Consider the following 26,877-nt stretch of genomic DNA (forward strand, 5'->3'; position numbering starts at 1 on the left):
TATTACTCATAATTGATTTTACTAGTATTTTAGCATCTGACCTGTTTCTCTTAATTGAATTGAAATGACTTATGCAACACATTTGTTTTACTGACTTTGAAAAGATATAATCACCTTCACCTACACTTTTATTTTTAAAATAGAATTAAAAAAATAATGTCTGAATCGTGGCCTTAAAGATAAGTAAAACACAAATTATAGTTTTCTTCCCTAGAAAATGTCTAGAACATTACAGTTGTTCTGTTTTAAGGAACAATGATTAGTGAGGTCACCCTGAATGAAAATAAAATATGTCCATTAGAACCTTCTCAAGAATCACAGATATAGTCCCTAGGGAAAGTGCTAGAGGACTACTCTGCCCTCTGGTTTAACTTAGTTGAAATTAGTAATTTCAAAGCCCTTAACATATAAACTAATTTCATGTTTGCAGAAATTACTGTACCACTGAAGACGGTAAAAACACAAAGAGGAGAGAGAGAACAGAGAGACAGAGATAGATTCTTATAGGTACAGAGGGGTCTCAAATCTCACCAGCCAGATGATTTGTTCTACAAACTGCAGAGAGTAGCAGTCTTCTGGGTTTGCTAATGCTTGGCCCAGCAATCCACCAAGAGTGAGGATTCAGGAACATATCAGGGGATTTTTCATCAAAGGAGGTAGAAATGATGACTATAACTTCAGGCTTCAACTGGGCGTACCTCCACCAGTCTCTGCCTGGGGTTAGTTGAGACTTGGAGGAGCATGCCAAAATTAGGGGAGATTCATTTTTGTTTTTCAAGTTGGCAGGTCTTGTCTTGGAAAAGAAACAGTATTGAGATACCAGCTTTGATGGATTATACGATGATTGGGCATTGGGTGAGAGAGAGCAGGGGTCAGGGAGGAAGGCAAGCAAGAAGAAAAATTTAATTTTGAGAACTTGTAAGAAATCCGTCTTGCTGGCCAATAGTGACCCAAGGTTGACATCTGTTGTATGTTAGTTTCGAATGCGTCTGTTTCTTAATAAATGATCTCAGAACTTCAGTGATAGCATCCAAGGGAGAATTAGAAAATGGGTTTGAGGAAACATTTTTCTGGGTTCCTTCTCCCTGTGCCCAACAGGGAAAGAGCTGACAGAAGCCCTGCCTAGTCTAACTTGAGGCCACCCATTGGCTGGTAGGACTAGGATGAAACATCAGCACCTTTAATGTGGGGTTGAAAAACGGAATGCCAGGAAGTTAAAAGGACTTAGGGGAAAATGTCCTTTGGCCTTCCGCTGCGTGACAGGATTCTGAAGTGGCAGCTAGTGAGCAGAGTAGACTCAGTTAGTCCAGTCAGAGGAAAAAAGCAGCAAAACCAGAGGACCAACATCAGTAATATCTTTGAGTACAGTGATGAAAGAGTGAGGATGGCTCTGCCAGAAAGGCGGGTCTCTTCATCAGGTTTCCCAAAGCAGTTTTCGTCTCTGGCCAGCTGTCAGAGGAAGCCAGCCCTGGACTGTTGGGTGGTGTTTATTGAGCACCTACTAGGTGCTCAGAGTTCTCCCGACCTTCATGCAGAGAAGACTCCATCCTTCATTTTTTCCCCCAAACTTAAGATTCTTTGAGGTTGATGATTTTGTTTTCTACCAGGGCAAAGGAAAAGAAAATGCAGAATGTAATGGTGAAAAAATGCATTTTCATATTGATATAATTCTAGTAATTTACAAACGCAGAAGACTCCCCGGGAGGGTTAACACTAGGAGGAACTAAATCTCTGTTTCCTTCCCCTATTTCCTTCCTACCCTATTCCGATGCTGATTTCATGCTATAAACATGGTAGGATATGGAACGACCAATCAACATTTAGGGAGAGAAGAAATCAAAACAAAACTCCAGTCACTCTTGCCATGGAGACTCCTTTGGAAAGCTTTTGAGCTCTGACAGACTGAACCTATTCAAGAGGAAGAAATTTTCCATTCCCACTCTCTATGTAATAATCCCCAGCCCTGCAGTGTCAGGATAATCATGTGGGAAGAGAAATTTTATTTACTTCTGAATGCAAATTCCCTTTACTTGTCTGTACTTAAAAATACCTCCGTCCTCCCTTTTGTCTGAAACTCTGTTGAGGTTACCCCAGAAAAGACCACTGGCTCATAAACTTTAGGTGTCATGACTTCTTATCTTGATCTACTACAACTTTTGATCACCTTCTGATTTTTCCATCTTAAGTGAACCAAAACCCTCCCAATTCTGAGGGGCTTATCAACAATTACTTGCATCAGAACAGAGTGATTTTTTAAACTCTCTGTATTTTCTCTCTGCTATGCAATTTCTCACATTGTACTTGAATGAAATTCAAAGTTTTTCTCCGGATGGTTGCCCTGGATTGGACCCAGTTGTAAAAGGCCTCCCTGATTCTTTATTTTTTTTTTTTTCCTCTCTCTCTCTCTGTCTGGATGCTATTGCTCAATTGTGCTGTTTCTATCATCGCCTACTTAGTAACAGCAATGGGAAATGAGCCTTAAAACTGATAACCCATCATATTTTTTTTATTCTGCTGGTCTCATAAAAAACTACCAGTCGTTTATTTCATCTCACTTATTGTCGATCAGTCCCACATTTTCACCTCCTTACCGTGATTTTCTTTGTGCTGTGGTTCCCAGCCACGGCCTGCTTCCTGCTGAATTAAACTGCAACCCAGACAAAACCAAAGAGCACATCTCTCCCAAAGTTCACTCAGAAGGTCACCCCTGGTGAGATGGACATTGCAGATGTGCTAGAAAGATTAGAGGCTGCTTTGATGAAACCTGCGTCTGTTCTTTGCTCCTGGTCCTCAGAGTGGAAGATCGGATGGATTGCCATTGCCTTGCATTATTTAAGACTTTTGACGAGCACCTCCCTTCAAAATGCCCTGCAGATCCTGGTCCATGTGTGTGTGTATGTGCGTGCGCATGGACGTGTGTGTTTTACACAGCACTTCAGAATGATTGAGATGTTCAAAAGGACATTGCCAAGTGAGCTCTTTGCGGGGCTCACGTTCCCTTAGGTTGCCCTTCCTTAAGGTCTCTTGGTGGCCCTTCTGTTCTGTTTGATGGCAATTTCTGTTCATTCCAGATTGTATTACATCTCTTTAGCAGCTTCAAACAGCTCTCTCGAGCTGCAATTTTAACATTTGGGTGCTGATCACATCGGTCCGTGGACTTTTGTTATTTTTTACCCCTTTGATGGTTTTCCTCCGTTCTTCTGTTTTCGTTGGCTTCCACTTTCATCTCCACTGTCTGTTCTCCAATGGTGTTATCTATTCATTCGCGAGAGTCCAGCCATTCAGCCCTCTGAAGAAGAGGCCATTCCCTCACTTCTCTTCCCTGCCTGCCCCAGTGGGTAGTCCATGATTTGTGCCTTTCATCAGGCAACTGTGGAGACCCTTCTTTGGGCAGCCAGTTTGGTGCAAGAATAAGGATTAGTGTATCACGATTTCATTTTTTATCAACCTCTTCTGTGTCTTCTCATTTTTTGGTTGAGATGCAGCGGTTTCTGCGATGGCAGGTATTTTTATAAGTGGCTTCGTCTTTGATCATTGCAAATGATGAAAGGTAGGCCACCTCATTTCCATCTCATGGACTTTTCACAGGTAGATATTTATTCTCTCTTCCTAGAGTGTGACCAAATGATCAGAACATTGAGCAGGAAGCAGACTTGAGGATTTTATTCCTGGAAACGTCTGTATCTCTACCTGAGACTTATATTTAAGTCATCTAGCTACTCCATTTTGGTTCCCTCCAAAGTCCCTCTTATGAATGTTGCATGTTATTTCGCCTAATTAAATACTCAAGTGTCTTATTTCAAAAGCCCTCGTGCCAAATAACATAATTTTTGAAAGGCAATATAACCGACTGTGATTCTTTTCTAAATTAATTCTGTATTTCATACCAGGCAGAAGGTGCTAAAAGCAAAGTTCTGTGGAGTGGATCAGCCAAAGGAGCCTCCCTCCAATGTGAAAGTTTAGTTTTAGACTTCGTCTTAGGAAGCCCTCCTTTATGCTGTTAACAAATACATGTGATACAGCCTGCCTGGATCTTCTCTCCTCAGAACGGATAGGATATTAAAAGGCACAAGAAAGTTAAAATAGATTCATGAAAAAACATAGCCATGAAAAGAAAAAAACTAACTTTGAAATTTGTTCGCAATTTCTTAGGCAGATATAATGATGGACAGCACCCCCCCGACACACACTCCTTCTGTAAATACTCCACATCTGTCTGTCACACTGAAAGGATAAGAGACTATAAAACAACCATCATCTGACCAGCTTGTGCTATATGTCATATGAACTAGTTTCTGTAGATTGTTCAACTAATTAAAACATAATTGATGATTAATATCGTGTTGTTAAAGAGCCATATAAATTACCTCTTGTGGCAGGAATGAATAGATAACATAAAAATGCATGAATGGAGGGGAAGATAGAATTAGTGACAAAAAGTCTTCTGAAGAAATAGAAGACGGCCTTGTGTTTCTCTTGCAAAACTCCTCCTATAGGAAACTTTCTTGTATTTGCCAACCTGAGTTCCTCAGAACGTAAATTCCTAAAGAACAAGGAATTGGTTTTCAATACATTGCATGCAGCCATATGTAGCAACCTGGAATCAGAAACCTGTGTTAGAGTCCCAGCTCTACATTAGTGTGTGATCCTAGCTGAACCAGAAGGCTGCTCTGAACTTCACTTACCCCTCTGTGAGTGGGGATTATCATCCTGTCCACTTGCTGAACATTGGTGTCACATCTTACCCTTTAACTGCATTCTCATTAACAACAACAACAACAACATAATGTTAATAATAATAAAATTCAGTAGCAATTTGGAGGTGGCCAGGGTGATTTCACTACAAAAAGCATTATTCTGGAGGCTGGGCAATGTGTGAAGTAAAAAGAGACAGAAGTCCAAAACTCCTGGAAATATCCAGGACATTCCCAGCAATGACTATTCCTTCCTCCTTCCAGGCAGGAGCTAAATTTTTCTCCAAACTTTGGCTCCTGCCACTGTGGTATGTGCACACTGTGGATCTAGCCTGGCAGGTGGGAAGGTGGCGGCTTCCATGCCTCCACAAATTAACTAGTGTCCATGGATGTTTTGCAGCTGCCCTGGAACCAGACTAGCAGTTATTAAAAAGACTTGCTGCAGCCATGAAGAAAGTACTGGCATCGTGTGTGTGCATGTATGAAGCATTGTTTTAGAAGCCTGCCACTTCACCTGCACGGGGTGGACACAATGCCAAGTCCTGCCTATGTTTTTCTTCTTCCTCTTTTTATTTCCCATCAAACATACTGTAACTGCTAGCCTTTCCTTCACTAGAGTTCCAGCAGGTTAAACATCATTACATAAATAGCAATTATAAAAAACCTTAATATAATGATATATATTTAAACCTTAGCCCTGAACACTCATAATTCAAGTAAACATTCACAAAAGCATTCTCACTCTAAATAGAGGTGTGGGGGAGTGTTTGAATGGTTTTGGTTTTATTGATACTTGGCTAAAATTAGAATTGAATAAAATATCTGTGTATAGCACAGACATTCTACTATGGAAAGCTCTTTGTTTTTCCAATAGGCTTCAGAGAATTTCTTATTGAAACTAGAAAATCCAAGTCCCGGATTGTAAGGTCTTAAGTAATGAGGGTTATTATTTGAGGTGTTGATACCAATGCTGCATTCATAGGCATTACATAGGCATTATCAGAAAATGAGATATCCATATAACTTAATATTCTGGAACATATCTCTCTAAGTGCCTAAACTACTTCACTTTTGGGGGGGTGGCTTTCAAAATATATTATGTAAGTCCCTGTTGTCTTTGAGTTCAAGGTTAATCCATTCTTAATGATTCAAAGTCATTATAAACATTAATTATTATGGCGTGTATAGTATGCTGTAATACAGGATGTCCTCAGAAGTTCTGCAGGTATGACTGGGTGTTTGCCCCTATTCTAAATGCTCCATACCACCATACTTTGTGAGTTCATATGTATAAGTTTTATCATTTTTAACTCTTATTTTTATATTGTTTCTCCTTGCTCACATAAGCAGAACTCTCTACACCTTTCTGCTGTGCTTTTTTCCCCTCATATCTTCTATATAGTGGACCTCTACATATGCCAAGGTGGTCAGAATGATGTCTCACATACCATAAATTAGCCTTTAAGTGACTGACAGAAGGATGCTTTTAAGTACATATATTGAACTTTGGTTCTTAGATAATTAGTGGTATGTTTGTCAATCGTTGTTTCTTTCTTTTTTTATTCTTTGGTTTGTTTTCTTCTTTTTTCCACTTCATAAGATTTTCAAGTGAGAGATTTCTAATTATGAAAAAAAATAGCCATTATTCACACTCCTCTGATGAGAGTTCTAGGTTAGTATCACTTTAGACAGCCAGTTGCCTTACCTTTGGGTATACTGAAAACTGTACACCTTCTATTAGTTTAAATGATCATTTGTGGTACGTGAGCAAGGGTAAGAATCCTTTCTTTTAACTTCATTTTTCAAACATCTCACATAGTGCCTCACCTAAAGTCTGTTTCTAGAAAATATCTGATGATTAACAGATTTTAAAATAATTATCACATACAAGCTTACAAATGAAACTTTCTAAGATCTGAACTTGTCTTTCATGTTCTGGAAAATGCTTCTGTGTTTTTCACACATTGCTTTAAAAAAAAATCAAGAAAGACCAAGTTGGGCATAAATGATTTAAAAAATTGTACAGGAGCTGAAAATAGAACTCTTCATAGATAAGAATTCCAAGTACATTGCAGCTTTCCTCTGGGATTATTTTGTTGATGGAAGTTTTGTAGCTCATAATTAGAAACCCTTTAATTCATTCATTCGTTCCAACAATAGCATTTATTTAATGCCTGCTGGGCCCCACCAGGGATGCACAGGCAGATCAGACACAATCTCAGGAAACAGACATTTTGGCCAGAATTTGAAGGTTGCTGTGAGTCAGAGCCCAGGTGCCATATGTTAGAAGCATTCCCTCAGTTAAAACCGAAAGCTTTAGAGTGAAGCATAACTTGTTTTTATAAACTAGCCTTGATTCTATTAGAACAATTGCAAATATTTCATGTTCTGGGAAGAAATCTGGAGAAGTGGTGTCATAATGTTTTCCTGTTCGCTGACAAGTCATTCAGTAGCCCTGTCCAAGATCATTTAAAATAGCCTGGAAATAATCAGAAGCGATGTGCCTCTGCGGAGCACACTTGGAGGATGCCTGTCAGCAAATGATGTTTTAAACCCTGGATTTGTTTCAGACCTGTTGTTAGGTTCTTTATGAGAATTTATGTGTTTAAAAAAAATGTTGTCTCCAGAAGAGTTAATATAAATGGAAGTTAAGAAATAATGGAGGTTTCATACACAATAATCATTATTAATTCTATAGTTTTACTAATCTCTTCTGCTTTCTAATCGAATACACAAACTTGACATCTCTCCCTCCCTACCATTAGCTTGCTTTGTCGGTGATTCATCATGTTTTGCATATATAAAAGACTAATAATCTTAAATAGTGTCACTTAATCATATCTGGTCATCATAATTTTGTAAGGCAATCATTGGCGTAAATTTTGAGTGAAGTAACCATTGCATTGTTTATGAAGCTTCTTTTCCACTGTATTTTAGCATTTAGAGTATTTTGCTAGCCTTGATCATACATGGGAACGTTGAGGTAATTTTGTAAAAATTATTAATTTTTATTGCCTGGAAATCACAAGGAACACATTAAATCTTTGCAAGGAAATTTTTCAGGCAGAATCCTAATATGATTCTTAATTAAATTTATTTGTTTTTAGGAGTGTTTAAAAGTAAAAAAAAAAAAAAAAAAAAAAAACTTGTTTTCAGAGTGTATAAAGCCTATTATTGAAGAATCACATTTAAACATTCAGCAAATATCTTTGAAATAGAATAGATAAACTCAGAGTTTTTAAGATGACACATTCTGATCCTGAAGAGTGTGGCTAGGTGGATGGAGTAACAAAAACATCCACTTTGCAAGTGAAAAATTCTCTTAATTATTTGGGTGCTCTAAATACATAATATCAAATACATGGAAAGTTGGTATTATTTGATGACTAAATTGATTCACTGTTCACACTGTTCATCAGTATATTTTATGTTGCTCATATAGTTATAAAGTCTAGTTGTAGTTCATGAACCATTCCAATGCAATGATTATTAATAATTAACAATGCCCCAGACACTAATCGTTTCCATGTTTATTGCCTGATTCTTTTTTTATTTGTCCTGGGGATTGAACTCAGGGGCTCCTTACCACTGAGCTGTATCCCAGACCTTTTTATTTTTTTTCATTTTGAGATAGAGTCTTGCTAAGTTGTTGAGGCTGGCCTTGAACTTGCCATCCTCCCTCCTCAGCCTCCCGAGTCACTGGGATTACAGGGGTGCATCACCTGCCCAGTTTATTGCCTGATTTTGCAGGTCTTAAAAACATAGTTAGAGATAGATGTTATTTTTTAAGTTTTATAAATTAAGAAACCAAAGTTTATGGAATATAAGTCACCAGTCCCACACAGTCCATTCTGCTTTCAATGAAGTATTCATGTATTCAACAAATATTTACCCAACACCCGAATGTTCTGGACACTATGGTAAGCTATAGCATAAAACATAAGGGGAAAAAAAAACAGATAAGGTGTTTCCTAGCACTAGAGTTGAGAGACTAGTGAAGAAAACAGAAAAGATAACAACTGATTACCAAAAACAAGGTGAAAAATCAGGTTTTCCGAAAGGGAAGGAGGAGATGCCAACAGGAGTCCAAAGCTTCCCTGATGGAAGTTTAGGGTTTGGTGGAGACCTCCTGAAGTCAGTCCCACTAAAACTGAGGTCACAGGACTGTAAAAATAAATGGACGGATAGTTCAATTATTATTATTGGTGAATTCTGTGTGGTCGGGGCGAGCTGGTGCATGCGCAAAGCATCCCGGCTCATGTATTCAAAACAACGTTCTACCTTCCTGGTTCACCTGTATTATTGTAAACAAATACCCTTTCTAAGTCTATTTAATGCCACATTTTTCTAATTTTTGTAATTTTTGCTGATGATTTCACTGTTTAAAATGACTCCCAAGGATAGCACTTGTTGAAGAGCATTCCTAAGCCCAGAAGGCTGTGATGCACCTCCTGGAGAAAACCTTGTATTAGCTAAGCATCCTCCAGCCAAGAATCCAGGAAGCATAATACTGTTGACTGTGAGTTCGGTGTTCACAAAATATGTTAAGTACGGTGTCTTTAACCAGAACCACATAAAACAAAGTTATGTATCAGTTGACAAAACTGCTCTGAGCAAAGACTAGCAGAGACCTGCATCTCCAGAGCAGTGATTCCATATTCACTAACTCAGTGTTCCTGGTGACTTTATTGCACTTAATAATAGCAGATAACCAGAACCAACAGTGTATAAATAAGTACCTGACAACTGAAGCGCTGAGGAGGATGTAGAGCAACTGGAACTCCCATCTACTACTGATAGAAATGCAAAATAGCATAGCGCATCTGGAAAGCATTTGCCATTTCTTATTATTAATTTCACACATCCACCCCATTTGATCTAATAATCCCACTCCTAGGCTTTTACCCATGTAAAATAAAAAATATATTCACATAGCAATGTGTACAGGAATGTTCATAGAAGCTTTGTTTATAACTTTCAAAAAAAAATGAAAACAACTCAACTGTCCTCCAGTTGGGGTATGAATAAGCAAACTGAGAAATAGAAACGTATCAATATTGATGTATTCATCAATGTGGGATGAATCCCAAATGCATTGTGCTCAGAAGTAAAAAATGAATAAACTAACAAACAAGTCAAAAGACTCCATAATGTGGTATTCTATTGAAGTACTATTCTTTAAAGCTAATACTATAGGGATAGAAAACAGATTTCTGGTTGCCAAGGTTTGGAATAGAGGGATAAGTTGGCTACAGAGGCACAAGAAGGAATGCGGGGGGAGAGGTATTTTGGGTTAATGGTTATAAATTAAGTGCCTTTTTCAAAACAAATAACTTTACACTAAAACGAGTTTTACTACTTATAAATTATATTTTAATAAGAAGATGAAAAATGGAGATCTGAAGGATGAATCAAAGTACGATTTTTCCAGTTGGCCATAGTAATCACAGAAAAAGACATTAAAACAGTACCCTATGTGTTTTACTGTAGTTCTAGTTGATAAGCTACTGTGAGAGTAAAACAAACCCTATCTAGTAATTTATATTACATGATAAATTGAGCAGTGTTAGCTCTGAACATATAAAACATGTTTTCTTGCCTCTTGTTTTGTGATGCCTAAATCTAACATAGTGACAGGAAATAGTTTTTTACTGTTTTTTTTTTTTTTTTGACAAGTGCTGAAATCTGGGAACTATAATTTTAATACATGCATTATTCATAAGAGGACAAAATTTTATTTGATTTAAATTATCCAGTTAAATGGCAGCTTGACCTTGGGATAACAGAGAAAACAGACAACAGAGCAAATATGATAATATCACTTATCTTGCTTATATATGATTATTTAATGATAGGCGACTGTCAGACATGGATGGTTTAGATGCTCATGTCCTTGGAAGCAGGGAGACCTACCACATGATCTTTTGGGGTATCACCCAACTCTTGCAGTTACCTTTTTTATTCTTCCTTGTTTATAATGGCTTTGCCACATTATTATATTTCAAGGAACAAAGATGTTATAAATCAAATCACCATTATAGTCTACCTTATGAAAGTCAGTTTCATCATAGAACGTGTATCTAACCTTTGGATTAATGGGTGAGTTGGACTTTCCAAGATTTTATTATACATAAGCCTTTACAACAAATTCAATACTGCATATTAAATATTTCTCAATAATGTACATCTCACATGTATCATGACATTTTGAAAATTATTTTAGCCAGCCTCAGCAACTTAGCAAGGTCCTATGAAACTTAGTGAGACCCTGTCTCAAAATCAAAATTAAAAAGAGCTGGGGAGGGGCAGGAGTTGTGACTCAGTGGTAGAGCACTTGCCTAGTATACGTGAGGCACTGGGTTCTATTCTCAGCACCGTATATAAATAGATGAATAAAATAGAAAAAAAGAGATGTCTGTCAACATATAAAAAAACATAAAAGGGGGGACTGGGGACATAGCTCAGTGGTAGAGCACACCTGGATTCAATTCTCAGTACCATAAAAAATAAAAATTATATTTTAGTTAAACTCATTGCCCACACATCTTAAGGGTATGTATGTACTATGTTTTTGTACAAATTTAAAAAAAAACTGTGTATGAATGATCACAGTCACTTAATAAATGCATACAGCAATTTACAAAAAGTGCATAAAAATTAAATGGTTCTATTTAATATTATTTTGCTATCAAAGCCATTTGTTAGGTGATTTAATTAGACAAATGAGATAATATATTATGTGGCATATGTTGCAAAAGTGATTTACAAAAAGAGCAGCAAGATACAATTTGCTGCTGAGGTGAAGACCTTTATCTTGTGCTTTTTCATAGTGTGAATTATGAAATTGCTGTGTTTTATATTTTCAACATATTTGGAATCTTTTAGAAATGCCAGTATTAGCTTTTATATATTTTAGATTCCTTGCAATCCTATCTAACATTCCATTATCAATATTTAGTGTTGCTTAATTATTCCAAGATACAAAAAAAACTCCTCTCAAGAGTTAATTTAATATGTAGCAAGTGTTTCTTAAATATACAAATGGCAACATTGTTTTCAAACAGGATAATTACAACCATGTACAGTATGTTTCTTCATTAGTAGTGATTAAATAATTTACTAAATTGTGCAATAATTCATAATGACACATGCTAACCCTGCTAGTGATAAAAGAATTTCTTGCACAGATGCCTAGATGTTCTTAAAGTGGTAATTTTTTATTTTTGAAGAAGTTATCTTGCTATTTAAAAAATACTGGTTAATGCTGAATTCAAAGAAAAATTATAAAAATTTTTGAAAGTCATAGCATAATGTTGGAATGTGTACCCCAGAACCAGTTTACCTAGGATTTTTTTATGATTCCACCAGTTGCCAGTCTTGTGATCTTAGACAAGTCACTTAATTTCTCTGTGCCTGCCTTGCCTCATCTATAAATTTAGAGTAATAAAAGTATAGAATTTTGTTGGATGAATGAAATCTTTAAAAGAACATGAAATAAATGCATACCACAAGGAAGTCCCAAGAGATGGTTAACCAGTAGGAGAGGGAGTAGCAGCAGTATTGAATAATGATTGGAAAGCTATTTTGATTTCAGAAAATTACCTTTGGGGACATAAGGTTTAACTAGATACTACAAATCAAATGTGAATGTGGGAGCTTCAGAAAAGAATGCCTAATTTACCTTCATTCCACAAAACGTAGGAATAGTTTTTCATTCAAAAGAGTGATGATTATTTTTTAATGTGAATCTAACATATTTAGAGGACTTTAACATTTTTATTAAAAAGAAAATACATAGTCAAGTCTGTTCTTGTTTCAGTGCTCAAAAAACACTCGTACCATGCAGGACTGTGGCATAAATAATAGATGGACTTCTGAGAGAAGAGAAACGACTTCTGATCAGACACTGTCAGCCCAGATGAATCCCATCCTATAAGCTGCAGCTTGAATGTGAGCATCAAAACCACTATTGACATGTGGCACAACTGTCTGAAATGTCAATAGTTATAAAATGAGTATTTCATAATGCAGAATAATTGATTACTCTGCTTGACTGAACAGGAACATATTTTCTCTGTGAAAGCAAAATAATGCCAGCGTTTGCTCCTGGAATGCTTCTAGCTTCGAGACTTGGATTTCCCAATGAAGCCCACATTACTCTGCAGTCTTGATCATGCATGACAAAAATAGGGAAAACCATCTGTAACTGCTTATCTTTTCTCCATTATTTGAAAATATATTTTAAGATAGTTCTTTAAAAAATAAAATATGGCCTATATACGAAGCATCTGTATTAATAGAACTGTCTCAGATAATTTTCAGAACAGAAATGGATGAGATACAAAATCAAATAACATTCAATTTATCTTGCTCATCCTAAAATGCTCCGCTTAGCTTTTCGCTCTGATGAAATAACACCCATTTCCAGTTTTATTCTTCCTCAGTGTGCTGTGATGTGGAACTCCTTTGCTCTATGTGTTTTATTAAGTGTAATTTAACTTTATGACTATCAAACCAACTATTAATCCTTACAATAGACTATGCAATAGGCAAGCTGCAAAGAGATTTATTTTCTCAAGCACAAATTCCCCTTTTTTGCTCTCAGTTTTTTTTTTTTCAAAAGTCATTCTCTGAATGTGTATAGTTTGAAGATCTCTGTACTGGGTGCTATGAGGGAAGGCAGGAGAAATGGCTACAATCTGCATTTGGGACGTTCTCCCCTCTTGGTCTCTATGTATTTTATGCTACTGTGAACCTCCTCACTACTAGTTTTCCTTAAATGAAAAATGACATTTTTTGTCTCTTTCTTTTATCTATGTTCTGTGCTTCCAAAAAACCCTTCACTCCTGTTTGTACCCTGATTTGGCCTTTAAGGTCTAGACCAGGTGCTACCTCCTCCATGAAATCCTTCTTATAAAGCTTAAGATTAACCCTGCACAGAGTAACCTTGCTTATTCTTGGCTTATATAGCACTTTATTTCAGGAACACTTAGAATATGTGTCTCACATTCTGTCTTACGTTATAAGCATTACATTCATTTTCCTGCTAGATAGTGAGCTCTTTGAAGGACAGACATCTTGATATTTTTCTTCCTTCTCTTTGTCCTAGAACAGTATCATGCACACAGAAGATGTTTAGTTGTTGCTTATTAGAAGAGAGCTTGCTCTCTTATAGGAAGAGAGGTAAAAAGAACCTGCCATGTCACAAGTCCTCTTGGGCCTAGAGGAACCTTAATCCTTATTCCTTTTTGGATCTCCAATACTTAGCAGGTGCTTTATAAATATTTGTTTTATATATATACACACACACTACAGTTTGAAAATTGTAGAAAGCTTAGAAAAATTGCATATTTATAGTCATTTCAACAAATCTTTATTAAGGGTCAGTATTTCATGCCAGGTACAGGTTTTGTGTGTATAACAATGCCTAGATCCAGGTGGGTTGGGGGTGGTAGAAGCAGTTCCCTTGTAAGTCTTACTAAGAGAAATCACTCTGTCCTTTCTATATATTGTCTAATTTAATCCACCTAGTGGCCCTCCAACACTCTCCTCTCCTTATTTCACATGTGATGAAACAAAGGTTTGCTCAAGATCTCTCAGCTAGTGAGTGGGATGAAGGCTGGTCTTGAGCCCAACTTTGTCCAACCATAGCTCATTCTGCCATAGCATAAAGTTCAATGAAATAAAGAAGACTCCTTAGAGAAGTGAATAGAGATGGCACAGCAGAGAAAAAGGAATGACAGTGTTCCTGAAAGCAGATGTGGGATGTCTGGACACAAGATCACCTTGAGGCCTATTCTCACGACCTCATTCTACAGGCAAGGAAGGGGCCTGCTGTTCCCAGATGTAATAACTGCTCAAGGGAAAATAGAAAGCTAGTGACAAGAGTGAAGCAAGATTCAGGATTCCAAGTTCTGAGTTCATACATATTTCCTGAACTCCCTTAATTATATATACTATATAATATATATATACATATATATGTATATGTATATCCACTGCCATCTCTCGCATAGCCCATGGGAACTTGACAGAATGGAGGGTGCTCTTGCCTCTGGTCTTTTTGCTTGCTGCTTTGGCAGGCGTGTGTCTAGTAAGGCACCTGCTGCCTACCTGTTCTGTAGAGTTGCTTAGTTCTGTAGGCCTTGTGAACTCTACCCTTTTTCCTCATTGAGATGGTTACAAAACATACGCCAGTTCTCTGGATTTCCTAATAGGTGAATGAAATATTTGCTTTCAGACATCCCAGAATCCCTGCATCACAGTCTCTCTCCTGCCAAATCTTTCACCTCCAACATTCCATTACATTAATCGCCACACTAATTATTTGCAGCCATCTATCAATTGAATGGCAAATTGCTGTGCAAACATCTTTCCAATGGGCAACCCAACACTCTGCCTTCTTTAGGAGTGTTCACTGACTTTGGGAACTGACTTCTGTAGGGATTTTAGAGCAAATGTCAGCTGGGTGGTGAGCTTCTCAAGATGACAATTATGGTCTAGTTCTTGCTTGACTCTCCAGCACAGTGGAGGCACATAATAAGCACTCAATAATTGTAGTTGTGGATTGCTTATGAGAAATATGTGAATGTGAATAGGTATGTATAAAATCAAAGATGTCTTTGGCTACCAAAATAGTTTATTTCAACATATTTCGTGGACTATGCATATGTATACATGCATGCAAATTTAAATCTACATCTATGTCTAGTTTAAAAATCATGAAAAAGGTTGGGGTTGTAGCTCAGTGGTAGCACGCTTACCTAGCATGTTTGAGGCACTGAGTTTGATCCTCAGCACCCCATAAAAAATTAAACAAGGGCTGGGGATGTGGCTCAAGTGGTAGCGCGGTCGCCTGGCATGCGTGGGGCACTGGGTTTGATCCTCTGCACCACATAAAAATTTTTTAAAAAAGAATAAAGATGTTGTGTCCACCAAATACTAAAAAATAAATATTAAAAATTCTCTCTCTAAAAAAATTAAACAAAATCAAGATATTGTGTCTATTAAATTTTTTTTTAATTATAAAAAAGACAATATTTATAGGATTATCCGCTGCCCCTTAACACTCCTAAATAAGGAGTTTCCCTCTCTTACTGGACACTGGCTGCTTCTGGACTCAAAATTAAGCAAAGCTCTGATCAATGTAGTTAAGTTTGTGCCTTCTATGTAATCTCCTGAGTAATTTTTCTAGAACTCTTGGATCTGGCCCCATTTGGTCTATAAGAAACCTTATCACCTGGCTCTATTTTGGATAGAATGGTCCAACTCCTAAAGATCACAATGCAGGATGGCCAACGATTCAGCTGAATCAAGCTGCCTAGGACCACATTAACCTTCCACTGATCCCTTTCTTGTTCAGTTAGAAAGAAATTAATTGAATTAGCAAGCTGCCACACACTGGAGAGAGAGACACAGGGCCTGGGCAAGACAGAACCAAAATGCTTTCTTTCACATGCATTTAAAACTTTAAAATCATCTTCATCCTAGGAGACTTGGGATAAAGACTATTTTCCCCAATAGCACACTGTATGTGTAATTCACTGTGGTATACTATGAGATCAGATCCTTTGTGGTGAAAAACCAACTACATTACCATAAAGTCAAGTATCATTTCTTCTGAAAGTGGGAAGATTAGTACCAATTTACTAATGATATTACAGTCTAGACACCTGCAAAAGGGCACCAGACTTCCCCCCACCCAACCCCATAGGCATTTTGGAACAATCTGGCATCAGAAGTATCTCCCTACTTCCTTGCCAAGTACCAGATCCACTATGAAATCCAGCACACAGGGACACCATGTGGGGCTCTGGGGGACTCAGGAAAATTACCTGTCTTTATAAGTAACTTGTGTGCCTTCTTTTCCTGAGAAAAAGCCAACAGAAAAATGTAAGTTGGGAATTAATATATAACACACTCCTATTCGTGGTAAAGAACTCCCATCCCGTTTAGTTATCTTCACATAGCAATATTATTATTTTTTCTTTTTCAGTACACTTGGTAAAAAGAAAAAGATGGAAAAAATATATTGCTTAGCATTGTTTTCCCCCATTGTAGTACTCTGATCCTTTACTAAAATCCATCATTATTCCTACACACTTGTCTTATTTTAATATTATATCATGTTTCTATATTATTGTATTTTAATATACAATGGGTACAGATTTACTGAAATGTATCATTTATGGCTCTAATTTAGTATTATTGGAAGTAGATATGGATTTTTTCATTCCTAGCTGATTTGTTTGGTTGGAAACAATAATTTCAAAGAAAATTTATATTTCAAGTGTTTTTTTTTTAAAAAAAAAACAGTCTGTCATCTTTACTTTAAAAGTTTTGTGAGAGCATATGTTAATATAAAGAAGTAATATACCCTGGGTTAAAAGCTGAAGACATTTAATAGAGGCATGAATTACAAATAGCATCTAGCCACACAGGAAGGTTAGGACTTAATATCTGAAATTCTGTTGCTCATTAGTTGTAGGATGCGAATGAAATACGTTTCTAAAAGGGCAAGGTCAGTATTACATTATCCTGGAAATGTCTTTGTTGAATAAATGTGTGAATATTTCAAGTAAGTATTATGAGATTCTATTACTATTGAGGACATTTCTATAGGAAAAATAATTCTACTGCTTGTAATTGCAGGAGCATATGTCACATTACATGTCACTCCCCATTACCGATTTCATTTGAAATGGTCTGGAAATAAATACCGATTACTAGTGATGTAAGACTATTTACCTTGGAGTCAGATGTCTGACAGCCAGGCTAGAGCTAATGGATTTGGTTATTTTCAAAGCATTATTTTCTAAAGCTGGATACTGTTTTAAAGAGACATTGTAAATTCTCAGAGTTGTACATCCAAATTCATTTACATCAAGTATGGAAGAATATAACTAGGAAAATGCATTCTCTGATTTTTTTTTTCATCCTTTAACATTATAAGAAAAAGGAAATTGGATCCAGGACCTACCAACAGGATAGTTTGGTCTTATCCTTCCTTCTTCTAATTGTTAGCACAAAGGAAATCAAGAACCAAATTTGAATGATAGTGTCCATGTAACAGAGGCATTGCCTCACTGGGAGATATAGTTGCATCATGGGAACATGGTGTGATTCAATTTCATAATTGTAAACATTACAGTGGGTATGGTTAATTCATTTGAAACTCTTGTCCACTTTGCTATGGCTGGACAGCTGAATTAACATGGGTAGGTCTTGGCTTCACACTTTCATAATTTCTTATTTTGGTGGTTTTATTTGGAAAGTATTCTAAAGGGAAAAAAACTGTACTGGGATGGATTTATCTGAGATCAAACTTTTTTTTATAAAGCCACAGTTGGATTGAAAGACAATGGACTTTTCTGGCTTTCTAAATTAGAGCACTGTGTATATGCTTGGAAAACTTAATTTTGCCTTGAAAGGGGGTTGAGGGTGGGGAGTGTGTGAATTTTTGTTTTCTACAGTGCTGATTATCTGCATGTGTTTTAAATTATGGCCCAACTCAGGCAAGGGCTATTCAGTTGTATGGGGAAAAAAATGACCATCTAATATTTATAAAAAGAAATAGCCATTTAATATTTTAAGTTGTAAGAGGACAAACCAGCAGAAAAGAAAGCAGAATTGAAATTTCTCGAAGGAAGGAACAGCAGTAGGTACCATTGAGAATCTTTTTCTGTTATGTTCAATACTATAGATACAATGACCAAAGTTTTAAATAATGCAGATTCTAGGTTCAGTAGCATCTGAAATTCATCGTAAGGAAATTCATCTGTATAATAATTATGTCATAATTTACGTTTCCATGAGGCTAGTAAAAAGGATTAAGCTTCAAAATTTGGAAGAAATTAAGTCTTACAAGTTAAAATTCGCAAAGTTGGCCTTTAGAGACTCCCCCCCCCCCCCGGTCCAAAATACAATGTCTCATCTTTAGGGTATGAAAACTAGAGCCTTTTCTACTTGTAGACGGGTTCTCTGGAGAGTGCGCTGGATATGACAAGTCTGAGAATTTAGTGGCTCAAATCAACCGGCAACTGGAGCTCATTTAGGTCACTCACATACAATTTTCTGCTCTTCGTCCAGGTATTGGTGGTCCTGAACGCGGGACGGAGGGTGGGGAAAAACCAGGACCTCAGATGTTGGTATGAAGAGGTTTACCAAGAGTTGGATGGGTGGAGTTCCCCCCGTCCAGGCAAGGTTTCTTCTGAAAGACTTACGAGGAGCTCACTGCTCTCTCCTCTCCTCGAACCGGTCCCCAGTGGCTTCGTTCTCCACCTGCGCAGTGGAGGCTGTACCTTTCCAACAGAGCTGGGGCACTTTGGGAAAATAAGAGGAAAAGCAGCCCCCTAGACTCTCTTTTTCTCCCCAAGGCTGGACTATTTGTCAGGGGCTAAGGCTCGGGAAAGGAAGAGAGCGGCGTCGGGTTGTGCGTCTCTTGCCACACGGAGTTGGGAGAGAAAGTAGCGAGACGCGCGTTCCTCTGGGCGCTGAGCGCCGAAAGCTCCCGGGCGGCCACAGGTGACCAAGCATACGAAGATTAGGCTGGGGGTTTGAGCACCCGAGGGCCGCGCAGAGCCGGGGTGGGCCCGCCAAGCCGCTGCAGCTCACCTGCCCGCGGGGGCGGGGCGGGGCGCGGCGCTGGGGCGCGCCTGCCTCCCTCCTCCCGCCTCCCGCCCCGAGAGGAAGCGGAGGGGCGCGGTGTAAACAGAGCGGCGGCCGTGATGTCAGCCGGTCACATGGAGCCTCTTATGGCTCGGGATGGCTCTCGGCGGGCGGGCAGCTGCGGCAGCTGCTGCTGTGGCTCGGGCGGCTGCGGCGCGGCGGCGGCAGAGGGGGCTCCGGGGTCGGACAATCCGCTCTCCCTGCGCTCTCCGCACCGCGGCTTAAATGATGTATTTTGTGATCGCAGCGATGAAAGGTGAGCCCGGGCGCCCCGCCGGGGCCGGGTGGGCTGGCTGCTCGGGGGGCGGGGAGGAGGGCGCGCAGGGGGAGGGGTGGGCGCGCCTGCTCGAGCGCACGTACTGCCCGGGGCTGGGCGAGGGAGCCCCGCCAGGGCCTTCTGGGCCAACGCAGCGGCGCCACCTGAGCCTGGCCGCGGGATCGGCCTGCCCCCTGTTAGGGGCAAAGGCGCATGGGCTGGACTCCCCCCTCCCCCTTTTCCGTGCTTGTCTGCTTCTGTCAGTCGCCTGGGTCCGCCTGGCACCCGGCGGGGCTCCCAAAAGAAAGTTTGCCGGGAGTGTCGCGTTTCGCGGAGGGAGGAAAGGGTCTAGGCAGCTGGGGGCAAATGCGGCCGATTCCCAGAGCCCGAACCCCGGACAGCTCCGGCCTACGTTGGGGAGGCGAGGCGCCGTGGCCAGGCCCGGCAGAGTGTGCGAATGGTTCGTGGTGTCACCCCGGGGACTGGTTAGCGCCCCAGGCCTTGGGCCCTTTTTGTCCAGCGGCTCTGAGCGCCCGAGCTGCCGCCCGCCGGGGAAGTGCGGCGGGTCGGTGTTGCGTCCCGCCGCGGCCACTTCCGAAAGCGCGCGGCCCAAGCGAGACCCGCGCCTTGAGCTTGCCAAGACGCTCTCGTCGGCCGCAGCTCACCCCCACTTGATACTTAAGTTGCCTTCCCACATCCATTTACAAACGTTATCAGCCCACAAGATTCGCGGGCAGTAACGGAGGTTAGACCGTGGTGAGGGCCGACATGCGCACCCGGCCTTACGCCCTGACCAGGACTCCTTAGCCTGGCTAGTAGCCGGATGGCAGGGAGAAATGATTAGTGGAAGACTGATTCGAGGTGCTTTCAGGTGAGGAGGAAAGGAGCCGTGGCAAGCAAGTCAGGGAAGTTTCTGATAGGAAAGACAAAGTTTGGAGGTGTGCAGGAAGTCGTCCTGTGCTGCCCTGAGAAACCGAGACACCCTCTTGGACTGTTGCAAACAGCCCCGGAAAAACTCAGCCCGCTCCTGCGTCTGCTGGTTCCGGGCAGTGGATAATCTGCCTGAGCAGCTTCGCAGGCCCAGCCGCCGGGCTTGGGGATTTAAGCCCCATCTGTTGGCGGTAGACAGGGCTCCCGAACACCCAGCAATGGTGCAGACCCAGTCTGTCTTGTGGGTTCTGCCCAGCTGTGCGGGCGCCCTAGGCGCGTTAAATGTTTGCTACGTTGGGATTTTGTAGCAATCCAGGATGGAGGACACCAGTTTGGCATCTAAACTGGGTTTACTTTCGGATCACCGAGCTTTGCCTTTCTTCACTAGAGATTGGGTAGCATCTCTTTTATTAATTATTAACAGGTCGAAATGTAGTGGGTGCTAAGATGAGCTGCTTAAGATGAAATCTTTCTGCACGATGTGCCCTAAAGCAAATTTTCTTTCTATTCCCCTGAGGCTTGCGGGGAATGGGATTTAATCATTCTCAGAATATGCAACTGATATAGTAAAAGAGAGGAAACCTTCCTGTGATACACGCTCTTAAGCATGTAAAAATCTTTTGGGAAGAAAAATATGTTAAAGAGTTCTTAGCGAGTTCTTATGTAAAAAGAAATCTATTGTTTCTGTCCCCCACCCCACCCCCACCCTGCAAAAAACAAAAAACTTTCAAGATGCTCCTGCATTTCATTAATCCTCTAAGTGTAAAATTACTCAAATAGCCTTTTTGAAGACATTTTCTCCTATTTTCCCTTAAATTATATAAGAGCTTTTGCTAAATGTGGCATATCAATGCCATTCCTCATGCATTTTATTTAGTGGAGTTTGTGTTGAATTCAAAAAACAGAGGCTGAGACATTTTAAATTGATTTTTACCACCAATGAACAGTAACCACCAAACAATAAGGAAAGTATGTTCTCATAATTTAATGTTGATGTTACATAGAACACAGGCTTTTGACATAGTTCTAGTATAAAGTGAAGTTCTACTACAAACTATCCCTTACTAGTAGAATCACAAGAATCTCACACATTCCCCCTCCCCAAAAGCTCTTGTTCACACTTTTGTCTTGGAGTGACCTCTGGCTGCCATAAAATAATAAATTCATAGCATTGTGCTTTGAGAAAAGTAGCTCCAAAGTACTGGCAATGAAATTTTTCTATAAGCTCCGCTGCCAGAGACAGAGCATGCAGTATCTGGACAATTAGAGTATTTCATTCCCAATATCATGACATCCTGTGTTTTAATGGAATTATCTTGCTTTGGTGCAAATTTTAACTGAAGGAAAATAGTCTGTGGGAAAATGAGGGATGCCGTAAATGTTTCCATATCAGATTTAAAGGAAAAAAACCTGGCCCAGAATCATATTAAATACTTCCCTGCTGCCTCTCAGTTTTAATAGTTAAATTGGTTCCATATGTAAGAGTTTGTATAATTAGATTTTTCATGCAAAACAGAAACACTTTCTTTACAATATAGCTTTTGGATATGAGGTTGCATGTGGACAAGGGAGGAGAGAACAAGCAACCATAAAAGAGAAACATTCTCTTTGTTGGCTGATTTACTGATGTTTTTAAATCAGGCCTTTTGAACTCACCAAAGAAGAAAATCCTTCCTCTGCGTTAGTTGTCAAATAAGTTTAGGCTTAAAGTGGTTTCATGCTTAGAAGTAATAAATCTTCATTTGAGCAACTCTCATCTCATCCTTCAGTTTTGTTTTTGTTTAATTAACAACAAAATTCCACTACCATTTGGATTGCATCCTGGGCAAACGGAAAGAGGCAGTGATAACATTTATAATCAGGGGAGCACTTGTTCTGCTCATCATAAAAGTGCATTGGCCAAATGTCACCCAGCGGCCGAGAGCTGAAAAGAAATGCGGAGCTCCATCTGTCTCAGTGGAGTGTGTGTCCCTTTGCTTCATATGAGCGCTCAGCCTGTGTTCATGTAAATGGAGTTATAAAAGTGAAGGGAGGCCGAAGGGGAATTTCTGTCTCATAATAGGTTCTTCTTTCAGCCTGATTCATATACAAATGCAAGGCACCTTACCACTTTTAAAAAAAAAAACTCTACATTTTGGTGGTTAGTTTTATGTCTAATTTTAATACATATGATTTTATGGTTTTGAAGAATCTCCCTTTTTTTTTTTTTACTGTGCGAAATTTGGATTCAATCCCTAGTCTCATTTTAAGCACCCTTTCTGTGGTATCCTTTCGTTGAGATTTATGTCCCATTTATGGAACCTATGATGGGTGGAATTGGCAGAGGATGATGATGGCTGGGTCTGAAAAAGATAAAACCCAAATAGCCACCAGTAATGAGCTAAGTGCTTATTTGACAAGAAGGGGTCAGTTCTATTAAAGATGAAAAAGTATGACTGCATTTGTGCATGGGTAGAGGGGAAGCCTGGGTACTCCATGAAGCAGAGAATATTTTTAAAGTACCATATTCATAGACAGCCCCTTGGCTTTGTGTACTTAGTAACCACATCACTTGAAATGCAAAGCAACATCATGCTCAAGTAAATACTTTGCCGTCAATTTGAATTGAGAACCATATAATTTCTTAATGCTGTCCAGGTATATAATAATTTATAAATAAAAATAATTATTTTGAAAATAAATATATACTATGTGATTCAAGTCTTGATTTTTAATACCTACTAGATATAGTTCTCTAAACTGCTTTTTCTCCCATCTTTCTCTCCCATTCAAGTGAATCACAGTAAAAATGGGTGAGATCAGCAAATAGATAATTGCAAAGCACCTACAATAGCACCCAGCCACTCTATAATTTGCTCTGGGGGAATCTAAGAAGATAATATTTACAAATAGCATTTACTAGAAGAAAAAGTTAATGGATGGATGGATGTTTGGGAAATCTGTGAAAGTATTACCTGGAGTTCAGTTTTCTTCAAATGCTTTTAAATAATTTTAACAATCAGTAAAACCCTGTGTATGGAACAAATCTTCTAAAACTACTTTGTAATAGAAATACATTTATGCATTTAAAATATTCACAGCTTGTTAGTTGAAATCAAGGCTAATTTATATAATTCATATTTGGTAATTTAAAAAATTAGACACATGGATTCAGCAGCTACGCCAATTTTGTTTCTCTACTTAAAAAATTTTTTTTGAGACATCCATCAGTGCTTAATCAGGTCTGAATTAACATTAGATATAATAGTACATATGTTGACCCTTTGAAGAGTGATTTACATCTTTGTCCCCAATCTAGTCACTCCACTGAGAAAACCTTCTTTCTACCCTAGCCTTTCCACTTATGGACTGAGAGATTAATTGCCAGAGGTTTTTGTATCTGTCAGTATCATGTGTGATGAGATAAAAAAGTGCTTTTTCTGTAAATTGTCAAAGTGGCAGGTCCAGAGATGAGATGTGAATAATAGCATATATTAACCAATGGGCAATAAGCAAGAAAGTACGGATATCTTTTGTTTCTAGATTTTCTTTTTTAAGTAAAACCTGTTAGCCCTCATCATCTTAATGGGAGATAATAAAACTTGAGAATCTTTGCTCCTGTGGCTATAAAAAAGCAATGTTAAGTTCATTCCCAAGGTTTGCCAGTGATTTCATTTTCTGCTTTTGATTTTCTTGCCTCTGAAGTTTACTAGGCATTTCACAAATAGGGGATGATGTTAATCTGTATTTAGTTTGGGCTTTATGATTTACACACTTGTATCTCATTTAGTCCTCCCTGGGAAGTCACTAGTAAGTTCATGTTTTTGAGTTGAAGAAACTGAGGCTCATATGGGTTATATATGATAGCCACCGTCTTCCGTTTGATACCTGGTAAAGCAAGGACCAGAACCCTCATTTCCACTATCTTCATGCCTCCCCCAAAGGAAGCTGTGAAAATGTCCTGGATATAACTTTGTATCTAGTTAGTGGAAATTATAACTCTGGCATTTATATGGGAAAAAATAGATTCAATTATGTAATACTTTGCTGAGCCTAATATCTTTAAATTACTCTTTAATAAAATCAATTTAGTACAAATGGGGTTATTCTTATTTGCTTATCATTAGCTCTCTTCATCCATGATTTTTACTAAGTCTGATTGTTATAAGAGGATCCAGCTGTAATGGACGCTTTACTTTCCTGAAGAATATAGAATACCTCGAAGTACAGTTAACCTGTGTAACCCATTACTATTATGATGCAATTGAACTAAAGATTTATCTATATGTTCCATTTATTTTTAGGCAAAGAAAATACAAATACATCTTCTAATTGTAATATGCCTTTATATACTAGAAAATTCATGTATCCATGACAGCCAAGGGGTATGATTATAGACATACTCTTGAGAAATTTGTTGTCTTTTAGAAAATCACCTGAAGTGTAAAAGTTTCCAAGTGGATCTGCAAAAGCTCATTTCCCACTTGATAGGCATTTACCTTTCTGAGTGCTGGATTGAAGCATATTCATCTGAAAACAAATAAGCATTATTTCATAGAGACTCAGGGATAGAAGAAACCTTAAAAGTCACCGAGATAAGTGTCCCATTGGCATTTGAGCCTTCTCCACAACATTCCTGCAAAATGATTGGTTATGCTTGAACACCTCCGAAGATGGGGAACTCACTCTCTTTAGAGGTAGCTTATTCCATGCTGAATTAGAAAAGTCTTCTTATATCAAACCTAAATCTCTCCTTTGTTCTTTTAATCCCTTTATTCTGATCCTTTCTTTGGGGGCTGAACATTTAATCCATCTTTCAAATAAAAGACTATTTGAGCACTAGTAGCATATAGTGTGCACACACATACATACACACACACCCTCTAACCCCTAATATCTGTTGTCCTTGTCCAGCTTTTCACAAAGTTCATGGTTTAGCCTTCCCACAATCTTGATCAGTTTCTTCCTCAAACACACTTCAGTTTTTCTAGAACCATTTGAAATTTTGAGGTAAAAAATGGAACCCAACTATCAGATTTGGTGTGATTCACGTGGAACTTAACTCACTACATAATAAAGAGGAAAAAATGGCTTTTAAAAAAACTTTTTATTTTAAATATTTTAAGGTACATAGACTGCATTTTTAACCCCTCTCATGACCTACCTGCCTTTGTGTTAGCATTGTAATTTGTGAAAGTGGAATTTTGAACTGTGTAGGAGTACTTCTATATCAAATGATGTTGACTGTTAAATATCAAGGGATCAAGGGAATCAAAAATATTGCAAAAATAATTATAGGAACATTAGAAGCATTTATGAGATTTTGTGGGGGTGGGGGGGCAAGGTAGTGTTACAGCCTAGATAAGGCTGCCCTCTAGTGGTTACTTGCTTACTGAACGCTAAAAACCATGATGGTGCCAGTGAATTTCCCATCAGGCTAGTGGAGAAGGTCAAAGGTTGAGATTATTTTCTCAGTTACTTCAGGGCATTCTTCATCACATTCAAAAGCATAATTTGTTGTTTTACACAGTTATGAGAAATGTTAGCATGAGACATAATTAATTTTTAATGTTTGGAAAGAAGTAAGGAAAGTTTTTTAAAAACTTAAGCTAGGTTAAAACTAATTTATGAATTGTATTAAATTTAAGTGAGTTTGTTTTGTGAGTAAACAACTGTCATGACCTGTGTAGTAATCCTTGTACTGTTTTGAAAGTTGCAACCTAATTCTCTTTCCCTACACTTGATTTAAAAAAAAAAAAAAAGGTCATAAATAATTTCATCAGAGAAATCCAGCATTTTGCCTTCTTAAATCTAGGACTTTTGTTTGTTTAAAAAGGTAAACAATTGGACATAAGTAAACTACTATATCTTTTGGGGCAATGAAACAGTTTTAAATACAGATGCAAAAACAACCCCTTAGTTTCTGAAGACTTAGATCATTCAATATATACAGTTTGCCTATGAAATCAAATAGAGTATGTGCCATGTAGGCCTTTTGAGTATAATAGGTTTTATGCTTTTAAATGCTGTAGAAACATAATATTCATCGGCATAATTTTTAGGATAAATAGAAATGAGTTGTGAGTCTGGATTTCAGTGCTGTGTCAAATGTTAAACAATCATGAAACAGTTTGATTACTATGTAGGAGTCAGAGGAATAAATGTTGCTTTTCCTATTTCCTTAAATCTCATTTATCTCTGGTGCTGCACAGAGGGGTAAGAATGCAGGTTTGCATAATTTTGCATTGTTCACAATGTCAAATCCTCCCATCTAAGCTAGATTAACCAAGGTCATGGCAATGAACAGTGATTACCAGGCTGTTGAAGGATGACATGCTCACTGACTGCTAC

At 38.6% G+C, this 26,877-nt stretch overlaps 1 protein-coding gene across 2 annotated transcripts in view; it reads left to right on the plus strand.

Moving 5' to 3' along the window:
- RORA (RAR related orphan receptor A) overlaps window positions 1-26,877 on the plus strand; it is a 686,592-nt gene that overhangs the window by 573,775 nt on the left and 85,940 nt on the right. The window contains exon 1 of one of the 2 annotated variants that reach the window (XM_081289524.1): window positions 18,283-19,617. The exons of the other annotated variant lie outside the window; for it this stretch is intronic. Within the exon in view, the coding sequence (XP_081145650.1) occupies window positions 19,587-19,617 (31 nt within the window). The 5' untranslated portion in view covers window positions 18,283-19,586. Of the gene's footprint in view, window positions 1-18,282; window positions 19,618-26,877 lie in introns of those variants that run through there. 2 annotated transcript variants of the gene reach the window in all.

Source organism: Spermophilus citellus, assembly GCF_964194105.1.
Source record: "Spermophilus citellus genome assembly, chromosome: 4".
Lineage (NCBI taxonomy): Eukaryota > Metazoa > Chordata > Mammalia > Rodentia > Sciuridae > Spermophilus > Spermophilus citellus.